Source organism: Abrus precatorius, unplaced genomic scaffold (genome assembly GCF_003935025.1).
Source record: "Abrus precatorius isolate BTA unplaced genomic scaffold, Abrus_2018 Scaffold8, whole genome shotgun sequence".
NCBI classification, from domain to species: domain Eukaryota; kingdom Viridiplantae; phylum Streptophyta; class Magnoliopsida; order Fabales; family Fabaceae; genus Abrus; species Abrus precatorius.
This window is the reverse complement of record NW_020874428.1, coordinates 28,301,926-28,314,388: the sequence shown is the minus strand read 5'-3', so window position 1 is coordinate 28,314,388 and position 12,463 is coordinate 28,301,926. Positions and strand designations below refer to the sequence as shown.

General features: G+C 32.5%; 1 protein-coding gene across 4 annotated transcripts; it reads right to left on the bottom strand.

The window, feature by feature from the left end:
* Nucleotides 1-2,799: 2,799 nt before the first annotated feature.
* Nucleotides 2,800-11,371, bottom strand: LOC113847227 (mitotic spindle checkpoint protein MAD1). 4 transcript variants are annotated; one of them, XM_027476196.1, is made up of 16 exons: nucleotides 11,158-11,371; nucleotides 10,883-10,982; nucleotides 10,550-10,710; nucleotides 10,069-10,266; nucleotides 9,893-9,985; nucleotides 9,543-9,659; nucleotides 8,101-8,348; nucleotides 7,591-7,762; nucleotides 6,537-6,629; nucleotides 6,243-6,446; nucleotides 5,884-6,046; nucleotides 4,788-4,878; nucleotides 4,628-4,697; nucleotides 3,977-4,105; nucleotides 3,686-3,724; nucleotides 2,800-3,103 (listed from the first exon to the last, which is right to left on the bottom strand). In XM_027476196.1, the coding sequence occupies exons 1-16, from the start codon at nucleotides 11,329-11,331 to the stop codon at nucleotides 3,014-3,016; spliced, it is 2,142 nt and encodes a 713-aa protein (XP_027331997.1). In that variant the 5' UTR covers nucleotides 11,332-11,371; the 3' UTR covers nucleotides 2,800-3,013. The 4 variants fall into 4 exon arrangements, with proteins under 4 accessions (XP_027331997.1, XP_027331998.1, XP_027332000.1 ...); XM_027476197.1 differs by having other exon boundaries at nucleotides 6,531-6,629; nucleotides 11,158-11,331; XM_027476199.1 differs by having other exon boundaries at nucleotides 10,879-10,982; nucleotides 11,158-11,295.
* Nucleotides 11,372-12,463: the final 1,092 nt, after the last annotated feature.

The following is a 12,463-nucleotide window of genomic DNA, read 5'->3' as shown; positions in this document are numbered from 1 at the left end:
CTGCTTTGAAGTTTCTATGATATTTCAAATTAAAAATAAAAAAAATTGTAGTGAGTTATCTGAATCAGAGAGTGAGTAGTGCAAGGAATATGGTTGACATGAATATTGCTTGATGTGGATAGTTTTAGAATATTTGTGCGGTTAATGTTAAGCACCACTACTATAAAGTAGAAGTTTGAGACTTCGCACGCTCCACGGCTATGGTTCATTGGTATAACCATTACCAAAATCCAATTAATTATGAGACAATTGTGTGAAATAATCATTAAAGTAACAATCCATATAACAAAAGCTAATAATCAAAAAATATAAGGTGAAGAAAAAAGAGATCTCCACCAAGAGAGAGAGAGAGATCGTTGTGCAGGGTTGAGTTGCGATGATTGTTAATTATATATAGCAAAGAGGTCTTTTGCCCTGAGCCACTTTGTTGAGAAGACAGATCTGGTTAAGTGAAAAAATAAATCATTTAGTTTAAATTTGTTTTCACCACTCTATTCCTAACCCGGCCCAATTCAGGGTAGGAAGAGAAAGAGGGGTGGAGAAAAATTAACTTAGATTTTTGTTTCCAATCTCAACACAAATCGTCCTATTAATCTTTATACGTGGCCATGAGAAAAATGAAACCGAACTCATTGATATTAGAACTATCAGCAGTTTAAAATTGTATAAATCATGTTTGCAGTAGTGTATGTGGTGTCGTCAATGATCACTCAAATCATGGCTACGTAGCATATCTATTATGTATTGCAAAGGTGGCTCCAGACTCCTCCTCAGTGACTGGACAATCACAATACAGGTTAACTACGTAAGAAATGGAAACTAGCAGCTCATGTCAAAATGGGCATCAAATTCAAATAGCAATAATAGGTAATAACCATCCACCCTAAGAAAAGCAGCCAAATACGTTTAATTTCAATTCGACATTTGGGCCTGCAACCAATTCCACCCATATGATTCAGAGTGCGCAGTAGGCACCACGAATAAACATTCCACTCCAATTGGTTGACAAAACGCAAGTGTGCACCACCACTCACACAAACCCGGCACTCAACTCCAACTTCAAACCCTCCTCAATCACACCTTTTTCTCCCCTATATATATCCACTAACTATCTTAGATCCCCAGTAGCAGTCTCACCTATAATATTCAGAATACAGAGGCTTCTCCCATATTCACAATTTTACGTCAGCACACGGCCACTGAACTTAATCCATCAACATTATGGAACAAATGTTGGTTGAACTACTATTAAATACCACAACATTATTTAAAAAGGTCAAATACTGTCTAAAACATTAGTTAAAATAACAGATTTAACCGACCGGTTTAGGGTGAAAAACTTATGAACCAGTCGGATATTCATTCAATTAAAAAAATGATTGATCAATGAACCTACTTTCTTTATTTTTTTTTTAAATTTAAAATTTCCTTTAGCTAAATGTAAGCTGAATGCGAAGCTACGAAAACTTATTTATTGATTATTAAGCTTCTAATTATTATGGTTTTTTTTTATATTAATTTATTACTTAATATATTATTAAAAATATTTATTTAATTATCACCAATTTGATTATGATTAAACAATTGAACTAGAAAGCAATGAATTAAATCCATTAAGTTCAATTTTTTGTACATTATCCAAAATACTTTACAAACTTCAGTCCAGTTTCCAGTTTCTTTTTAAAATGAATAAATAAAATAACTTTCAGCGTATTGTCATTATTGTGAGTCGTAAGGTGATTTAAGCATAAGCTCCATATGAGAATAGACATTTTATTCATTTTCTCATGTGAATGTTTTGTGTTTATTTTTTAATAATTTTTATAAATTTATATTAAATTCCACTTATTTAATGTAAAAAAAATAGACACAAGTTTTTCACATGCAATATATCATGTCAAAATTTCATATTCTAATCCATTTATGCTCGATAAGATCGCTACTGTAGTCCTTGCGCTGGTTGAAATCACCTAGTCCCTCTTTGCCTCATGCAATCATTTCAGGCAGACTAATTAAGTGATTGATAATAAGGACATATACCATAAATAATGGCTACCTTGCTAGCCCAGGCCACCCATTGGTTGCCGGTACTCTCGCCACTACTAGGGAATAAAACTAAAAGAAAACGAGGAACAAAGGATGGTCAACACGTCTAGGCCATCACACAGAAAATGAGTAAGTGGAGAGGTCGTAAAATAAAAATTCACTTTAGTTTTTAGAATGGTAAACATTGTTCATTTTAATACAATATTTTTAAATTTAATCCTTGACTTTATTTAATTCTTTTTTAAATATACAAAACCATAACAAGAAACAAAGTAAATAAATTATTTTTTAAAATTTAAAACTAAAGTCAAATTTTTATGAAATTAGAGTAATCTACATTTACTTTTTAAAAAGCTAAAATAAGTATTTACTTCACCAAAAGCCATTGTCTTAAAAAACGACAATAGAACTATGGAAGACATCCTCTTTAGATATCCTACTGTTAGTTTTCAATTTAATATCTCATGATCACATTTACAGTTCCCGCACTTACTAAAATTTGTCGTAATTTGGTCCTACTATTAAAATTTACCTCATTTTCCTCACGGTGATTAAATTGATGTAATTTTTCATCCGTGCAAAACTTTATTACAAGAAATTATCTGAAGGGCCCTAAACTCTGGTGAAAAAATAGCAACAAAATAGGTTTTCTCCCTATGAAACAATTGGAACATAGAGCACAAGCTCCGATTCCCCGCATCGTGACAACCACGGAAATTATTATGATATAAAACATAACAAGCACCCAAATTGAAAAATCATATGTAATATTAAGAACGGCCAAAGGACGAAACACGATGAAATTCACCTCAGTACAAGTCTGTATGCCCAAAATTCCACCTCACTCTTATTATTTAAAAGGAAAAAATGTGACATTTTTCAAATCCAAAGCATCCATCTCTACATTCCCAGAAAGCAAACCATGTCCAGTAGTACCAGCCTTACTAGCTGACCAAATTCCAGAACTTTAAGACAGGGTTCTTCTATTGAAAGACTCCACCGTTATGTTGGCAGTGAAGGCAGGAATTGAATTCATCTTCCGAATGAATATCTCAACCTGGGAACGTAAGTATGACTCAGCAAGAGAAACATGAATATGTAAAAGTTATATGCATGATGGCAATTGTCATTCACTCATTCCACAAAAGTCTTCTGTTTATTTTTCCATCGCCAGTTCCTATTGATTCTCAGTCACAATCACCAAAGTCTTCTGTGCATATACGAGGGATTATTTTTCTTGAGATAAAACTAAAGGATCTGGCTGTAGAAAATAAACTTCCACAACGTTTCAGTAGTTTTTTATTCTTGGAGCCTAATATATATAAAAAATATTTTCCATTATTAATTCAATATCATTAAATGAATGATTTTCTGCAAAACTTTTTTTTGTATAAACATCTTCTAAATTATTCAAAATATATTTTCCTTTCCTATAATACATAGTAGAAATGTGCTATTTTAGTAAATAACATTTTTAGTCAAAAACAATTTCTGCTAAAAAATAAAATATCTTCTCTATATGGAAAGGTTTTCATGCCAAAACCTAGAAGCAAGAAGCCACGCCAAAGGCTCAAACAAAGCCATCACAATATACACATGATCATATTTATGCTTGAGATAAGAGAGATAACTTTGTTACCTGACGAGAAACCTCAGGTTGAGATGTATAATGATTTACCTGTTATCATGAGAAAAAAAAAGTGAAAATAGAAAATTTTCAGTGTTTATTATTACCTTCATTTGCAAAAGTTTAAACAACCTCAGAACATATTTCCTTAGAGACTATCAGGAGACCCGAATTATTTGTTGACAAAAAAATCAGAATTTAATCTTGAAGATCAACCCAAACTAAATTTTAGTGGTATGCAATTAACAAAGTAAAATCACCTCTCTCTATTTACTAAATCAAATACAAAATTCAACGTCTTACCAAAATGTTAGTATTCCCTGATTCATATTCAAATTCAAGCTTCTCGTCATCACTTTGAGCATAAATGGACTGCAAGGTAAATCGTGTCACTGGGATTCCATTTGGACGTTGGTGTTCATCCATCACAATCTGCCAATATAGGTATCAACAACCACAAAAGGATTTTAAGTGTCGGCAGAAAGATAAATAGTGTTAATTATCATAGAATCAATTGTCAGTTAGAAAGAACTTAACTGGAAAATGCACAATCGACAAAAATATTTTTTGAGAGAAAACAACAGACATTACATGCAGAAGCAACATGACGACCTACACATAAAGGTTTCAACATGAAGTTGTATTTCCCCACCTTTTGTATGCATAGAATCACCCAACCCACTATAAGCAATGTGTTATACAAACCACCTTCCAACATAAGCTTCATACAAAATTTGTGAGAATATATATAGTAATTACAAATCAAATATGCTTTGAGATTTCCCATACCAAATTACATCTCTACTGGGATGCTACAATATTTTCCAAGCAGAAGCATGTGGTCATCTAAAAATGAAATAAAAGCAACTCCATTTGGTGCAAAAGACTTTCAATTTACACACAAGGATAATAATAAAAGAAGATTGAAGTAAAACTAGATCAGTATATACAAACCTTGTAACCAAAAAGCTCGCAGCATGCCCTCCGGAAGACAGAAATTCTGTCTGCAAAAACAGTCTTGTATCTGTTGATAATTCAGTGTTTCAGTTATTCCAGAATCATCATGACAACAACAACAAATAATTTATCAAAAGTTAGCATGTTATACACTCACCTTTCTTCTCGCTTCTCAAGGGTTGCAATTTGCTCTTTTAATTGCAAAATCTTATCTGATATGTAGCTATCTACCAGCTTTCCAGCTTCTCCTAAACAGTTAGCAGTGATCAGGAAAAGCCCATACAAATGATAACATTAATTTTCAATTGTGAATAAGAGTACTGGAAGCTTTGGACCATCCTTAAGGCCTTAAATGCGCTTTTCACCTTTAAAAAAATTCTCATTACTATCAATGTCTGTTTACAAGGACAGAGGTCGGGCTAATATCATGAATAGGAATGCACATTTCATTTGTATATTGATGTTCGTTTATTTTATTTTTCTCTCTTTTTTGCTTTTACTTTAGCAACTTGCAGAGGGACCCTCTTGGCATCTCTCGTGTACTTATATTCGTTTTATTGGAAGCTTTTTAAAAGCTCTGATTCACATCAAGCAATCCAAACTGGTTCCACAGATACTAGACAAAAAATTCACTCGTAGTATCATAATTTAAAGCTCAAAACCTTTGCACAAGAAGTATGCTCATCTACCCCATCCAAACCCAGTTAGAACCCTAACTATATAGATTACAACCGTCAAATTTGCTGCGTCAATTAAAATACTCTAGTTGGTAATTCAAGCTAAATTCTCAATTCTCAATATAATAGAATTGTGATTAAGAAGAATAAGCTATCTGGTCTAGTAAACAGGGATAAACTCTTTAGCAGGAAGCCAGAAATTTGATAACTGGCTTCTCAAAGAAGCAAAAATGTAATTACAGGTGATAAATGTGCCCATTAGAGAAACAAAAACAGAATTTTACCTCATGATTCCTTTTTAGTTTCATCTATAAATATCATATATACTAGCGCCAGCACAGTAGTAATCTGTACTCAGAAGTTCAGCAAAACGAATGGGGACAACACAATTAAAGAACCTAGACACTATACTCTCTTCCATTCAGTGCTTATCTTAATACTACAAAATGCAGAACCACTTTCCAAAGCTTCAAAACCAGTCTCCTCCCTCAACCCTCTCTTGCCTGTATTACCAAACTCTTTTCTGAAACAGAACATGTAGACCCTTACATCTTCTGTAACTACAAGGTTTCATACCTGATTGACCTTTCAATTCCTCAACAGCTTTTAATTTCTCTTTTGTTTTTTGTAGCTCAGTTTGCAGTGCCTCTATGGTTTGTTTGGCTTCACTGTCAACAGTAAGTGTATTCACCATCCGCAGAACTTTGGTATTAGCAGCAGAAAAATCACCATGGCCCAACTACAGAAGGAAAAACAATGTCTAGCCTGTCATAATTTAAAATGAAAACGAAAATCTGGACAGCTTGGCTAAATGAGCAGTCTGAAGTAATACAGACATAAGAAACAACCAGGACTAATATTAACAAAATGAAAATTGAAAATTCTACTATGTATGAGTGTATTACAGTGCTTTGTGAGCGCACCAAACTACCAACCTTTGCCTCTAATAATGAAATCTCTGAACGGAGCCGGTCACTCTCCCTCTCCAATGACTTCACTCTTCTTGCTTCACTGTGCAACTTTTCATTAAGTAACGTTATTTCCTCAAATTGATGATTATTAACCACTCTCTGCTCATGCAAGTTACTTTCTAATTCTCTAATACAATCATCTTTCTTCATAAGAGATGATTCAGGTTCCTGCAAGCATCAACCAAACACGCAAGAAAACATTAAGAGAACACACAATAAGTTAAATGATAACAAAATTCAGGGAAATGCAACCTCAACAGGATTAGCAGTTCTTGATGCATCCAAAGCTTCATCATTCTTCAAATTGGCAACATTTCTTAATTTATTTCTTTCCTCAGTAACAACAGCAAGCTGCAAGACAACAAATATTTCAAAATGGCAAAAACCACATATTTCAGAACATAAATATTCAGTTACTATCACTGTCATACGGAAGTTATTTAAAGTTATTATGAACAGATTGCCCAGAAGTTTAGATAATTAGTGCCCCAATAAATAACAAGCAGTTTTTTCAAAGTACACCAGAATTATAGAAAATGGGTACAGCACTTGCATGAAATAATCTGTGTAATGAGAGACAAGGAAAATGTTTAAAAGAATTATTACAGCTTTCAATTAAATGGAAGTGATATTTTGATACCCATGTCTAATGTATGGTTATTGTGCACAATGATCAACAGGGAAACAGCATCATGCAAGTTAGCATGTAGCACACATAATACAAAATTTACAGAAGTTCTTAAACCCAAAGCTTCAACACAGCTAAGGGGGTAAAATGCAGCACAGCAAAGGGTTCTATTTTAAAACTGTGGAATACTAATAATTAGCAAACAAATAGATAAAGCCATTTTTTAGAGAGTTCAGTGTCCAACAAACAAGCATAAAATTAGCAAACTGAAGAATTGAAGATTTTGATACTTACTACCACAGCTTCATAAATTCAAGACAAAATCCTTCAAAAATCATAAACTGATATTTAAAAGCTTCATTTCATAGGCATATTTTGCTTACAGATCTTCAAAAGCTGTGTTTACATCAATAGCCCTAACAATACTTAAGATATCTTTGCAAGCAATCAGTGTATGCTGCATTTGAAATTTTGAAGCATGAAGCTAAAAGACAGGCTGCAGGAAACCTTAGATCAGAGTATAATATGTAGCACTTAATATGTTTACTTAAGCGATTCATAGATTTGTTGGTGTGAGTTGCAACTAAAAGCAAAACATATGCCTTTTAAATTGAGTTGAGAAATAGCAGAAGACAATAAATTTAAAACATTTTGAACATCATAATCAAAGTATCAAACACTGACCATTAACTCAATCTGTTTAATTTCTGATTTTAATAGTTCTGCTTTCTCTTTAGCCAACACAGCCTCAGCTTCAGCATTTTGTTTACCAATCTCAGCAGCATCCAAAGCCACCTCCAGTTGTTTCAAGCGAGCAGATATCTCGCCCTCCTTCTGTGTGCTATAAATGACCTCTCTGCATTGATAGGAATATTAAGAAAACTACAGACAAGCATTAAATATGAACAGATTCTAGGTTTTACACATCCAGTACATTTTGCTTCATTTGGATACCAAAATATGCAATAATAGAAATGAATATTATCATGCATATTGATGAATACACAAGTCTTCACGCATCAGCACACGTTATTCTCTCCATCAGCACATTTAAGCAAAGTAGTGCCATTAGTTTGCCAAAAAAAAGAAGAAAAAGAAGTGTCATAGGGAATGTTGCCAGTAAATTTTTTTAACTGGGAGGTTAATAAGATGTCATCTCGTAATTTGCAAACAGAAATATAACTACTCACGTACTTCTGTAAAGCAGCAAATTTAAAAGGCAAGTCTTCAAAAGATGAGACACCAGGTATGTTTTTAATCATCATTGTCCATGATGATATTTGATCCTCTAATTTGTTCATATTTAATTGGACATCCTGTAACTTGGATAGCTCTGATTCTGCCTTTTCCCTGTGGCTCTTTTCCTCCAACAATTTCTCCTTCAAAAGCTCAATGTTCTCATGACTTGATCTTAACTTTCTTGCTTCCCTTACTTCAGATTCCTAAAATGTCAATGTAAACAGGATTCGTTATTTAGATTACTGTGGGTGCACAAATTCATAGTGAGGACTCATCTGGTAATTTCCTAGAGCACAAGAGAGCAAAAAATGTACTAATCTGGTCTTATAATTTGAAATTAAAAATCATATGAATTAAACCCCCAACAAAAAGAAAAGGCATCAAGCACAGGATAAGACATTATCCCAAACAGGAGAAAAAATATACCATGACAAGTGAAAATATTAACTCCTGTGTTTCTGTTCTGATAATCATAGGAATTCCACCTAAACCATAACTAAATTGTTAATGCATATATAATAATGCAAGGTGGGAAGCCAGATCAAGCAGGGACGGATACTAACTCAGGCTACAAATTTGTAATAGATGTAGCATTCGTGCCAATTTCGAAGTCCAGAAATGAATTTAACTTTTATCCAAGCTCATAATTGTAGAAAAAGATAAATGCTAGCACAGCACTCTTTTCAACACGCTATTATTAGATAAAACTCTTGGGACTCACAAAATGATGTTGGTTCTACTTCCTGCATGGTGGATCCCATTCCTTATTTAGCAGGTCTCATGAATTTCACTTGATCATGAGGAATGTATCGTTAGCATTCTTCTTTTAGAAAGTTACCAAGTAAAAACACCAGTCCAATAGAAAGCAAGTTCCTTCACAATAATGCTTTGATTAGCATATGCTTGCTGAGTTGCTGTTAATTACAGCAAGTTGCATACTCATCAAAACACCAGAAAAGGGAAAGCTACAAACAAGATAATTTACATGACAGCATAACCTTAAAATAAAACAGTATTTCTGTAATCAAGTCAAAAAATTACAGATATGTCCTCATTTCTTGGAACACTTTTGAATATTGTGCGTCAGATTAAATCATATTAAAAAATTAAATAAAAAAGAGATAACAAAATGTAAATGAAAAATACATACACAGACTTTTGGTACCAATCCATCAACATCCCAAAAGATTAAAAAAAAGACTCAAATTGGAAGCCAAGCCCACCCAATCTATCCATTATATATCCAGACCATTCAATACAATAATGACATTTCTCTCCATTTATGAAATTAGTCGACAGTCCACACATCAAGTCATCAGTGAATGTATCCTCACATTACTACAATCCCAAATAAAAAGGGGCATCAAGATTCAAGATAAAACAGAAAGCAAACTTACATAGTTCCGAAGCTCCTGCTGCAAATTTTTAACTAAAGCATCACTCTCTGTAAAAGATACTTCTTGAGACATTAAAGTTGACAGATTTTTTTCAACTTCAATCTTCTGGTGCATACACTGGAAATAGGAATCATGATATTATGCAAACATAAGTTCATAACCCAACTGGAAAAGGGATTTTGGTAATGAAATTAAGCATGTAAGATACATTATTCTACCAGAAAACTGTCCAGATGAATTTCAGACACTTGACACCAAATCAAAACATCACTAGTAAATAGCTTTGTTCAAAGAGCATTCTTACAAGAATAATAATCAAAGCCAAAAAGCAGCTAATTAGGCATCCAAACCTCATTGAGTTGGTCCTTAAGATGTTTCAGCTGTTCTTTAAGCAGCTCTGCTTCTTTCTCAGCATTATTAGCTCTGCATTCCATTTTTTCAAGCTACAATATGAAATTACACAACATAAACAACAGCTCATAACTGTAATTGGCTCTTAGTCTGAACAGAAAATATAACCACTTACATTTGCAGTTATCCTAGAAATAGATAACTTTGAGTCCCTTTTCAGTTGTGCATGTTCATCATGAAGTCGATTTTTTTCCCTCTCTATGCTCTCTGAGAGATGCCCCAGCTTTCCTTCTAAAGATGTTGCTTTCTTTTCTGCTGAAGCAGCATGAGACTCAGCCTTAATGCGAAGGTTCATCTCATTTTGGAGCTTAACCTAAATTCCAGATTGAAGAGGGTTAAATCACTGCCCTAAATGCAGCATGACCAGAGGTGGGGAACAACAAGCTTCAACAATAAGTTTGAAAAAAATAACTTTAGATATTATCAACAGACCAACAATTCAAAGAAGATATGCTAACATAATATTAGTATTGAAGGCATGAACTCTATAAAAATATATCAGTTCGTAATCGCACAAATGTGCATATTGAATTATTGGTATTAAAAAAAATGTTCATTTGTCATCTAAAAGTACTAAGTAGAAAAATAAGACATACCTGTAGTTCACTGTTTAATTGGATTTGTTTTCTTAATCGTTCTTGAGATTCAGTCACCTCCTTTAAAAGTTGGTCTTGGAGTGCCTGTTCACGTCCTTTTGCAGCTGCCAGTTCCTGTTCCGCATATAAGAATTGGTCCAGAAATTTCTTCCTCTCAGATTCTGTAACAAGTTGACAGTTTAAACGAAGGTACAAAATAGAGGATATAATAAATTGATGTACAGAAAAAGGCAAAAAACATAAGAATACAAAGTTCGAAAACATGTAAATTAACTGAACAATAGTGTTGGAAAATATTGGAATGAAAAGCCACTTCAACAAGCGTATACCAACCAACTTTTTGGAAATTGTCATCCAACGTCTCCAATTTAGATTGATAATCACGAACTTGATTTTCAGCTCTGCTTAAGGCATCAATAAAATCCGATTTAACCTGGAATAAATTGACGTGCAGAACGTTAGGCGTAGCAAGCAATAACAATGTAGCGCAAGAGCATGTCATTGTCAAGCATTAAGAGCCTTATGTTGTTGTAAGCTTAAAGTTAAACCTCAATATATTAATTTTTGAGGTCATTATCATGCAGATTCAGAAGGAAAAGAAGACGAACCATTTGGCGACACTGATAGGTGCAGAGCATGTGCTCAGAAACGGAGGGATCCTGAGATGACTCCGGTGCCGGAACCGACACCGGCGGATCCTCGTAGATGACAAGCTGTTGATCAGCGTCAGCATCGGCGTCCGCTCGTGGCCTCTTCGATGGCGGTGGAGTTCTGAGTATCATTCTTCCTTACCTCGCCTTGCCTTCCCAAAATTCAGTTGAAACCCCAACTACAGCAACAAGGCGCACGTCAGTCTAACACACTGAATCCGGACGCCAAACGCCGCTTTTTTAAAAAAGCATTTCAATTTCGTTTGCAGCATTTCCCCCTTCTCGCTTATATTATTTAAATAAATTTAAAATGTAATACTATTATTTATTAAAAGTCTTAAATATGTTTCATTTATATATTGTATAGAAATTTTTATTTCAGTCTCTCAATTCTTTTAATTTTTATAAATTTAAAGCTTTAAATCTTTAGTAATAAATGATTGACTAAATGTTATCATCTGTCAATTTTTTTTCTTAAATCAGATCATGATTGAAATTTTAAAAAAATAAATTTACAAAAAATTAGAGAGTAAAACTATTTCTAAAGAATTAAAATAAAAATCTTGTAAAAATATGAAAGTTGTAAATGTATTTAACTCTCATCAAAAGTATTTTATTGACACATTAAAAGAAAGTATTATAATATACTAAAAAGTTAATATATTAATAGAATAGTAAATATATTATACATAGGACTAGGTTTCATTATAGTCCTATATTAAAAAAATATTATTATTTTTTATTGACTTAAATTTAAACATATTATATTATTTATCATTTCAAAATAATTATTATCATTACATAATTACGGACATATTAGTAAACAGTAACAAGAAGCATTTAAAATAATAATAATAATAAGACGAAATTTTGTTATTTATTTTTTTATATATATATATATATATATATATATATTTAAGTCATACAAATCTAATAAAATAATATAATTATCAATCAGTTGTTAAAATTTTGTAAATTTTTTTAACTCTTATCAAAAGTATTTTTATTGACACATTAAAAGAAAGTATTATAATATACTAAAAAGTTAATATATCAATAGAATAATATATATATATATATATATATATATATATTTATTGTAAATAAGACTAGGTTTTATTATAGTCCTATATTAAAAAAAATATTATTATTTTTTATTAACTTAAGTTTAAACATATTATGTCATTTATATTTTAAAATAATTATTATCATTACATAATTACAAACATGTCAGTAAACAGTAACAAGGAGTATTTAAACTAAT

Bases quoted from the DNA above. Each gene is read 5' to 3' on its own strand.
- LOC113847227 (XM_027476197.1), bottom strand. From the start codon at position 11,331: ATGATACTCAGAACTCCACCGCCATCGAAGAGGCCACGAGCGGACGCC. The intron at 6,047-6,242 runs GTTGGTAGTTTG...TTCCTTCTGTAG, and splicing joins TTTCATTATTAGAGGCAAAG to TTGGGCCATGGTGATTTTTC. The intron at 3,104-3,685 runs GTAACAAAGTTA...TTACGTTCCCAG, and splicing joins AACCTGAGGTTTCTCGTCAG to GTTGAGATATTCATTCGGAA.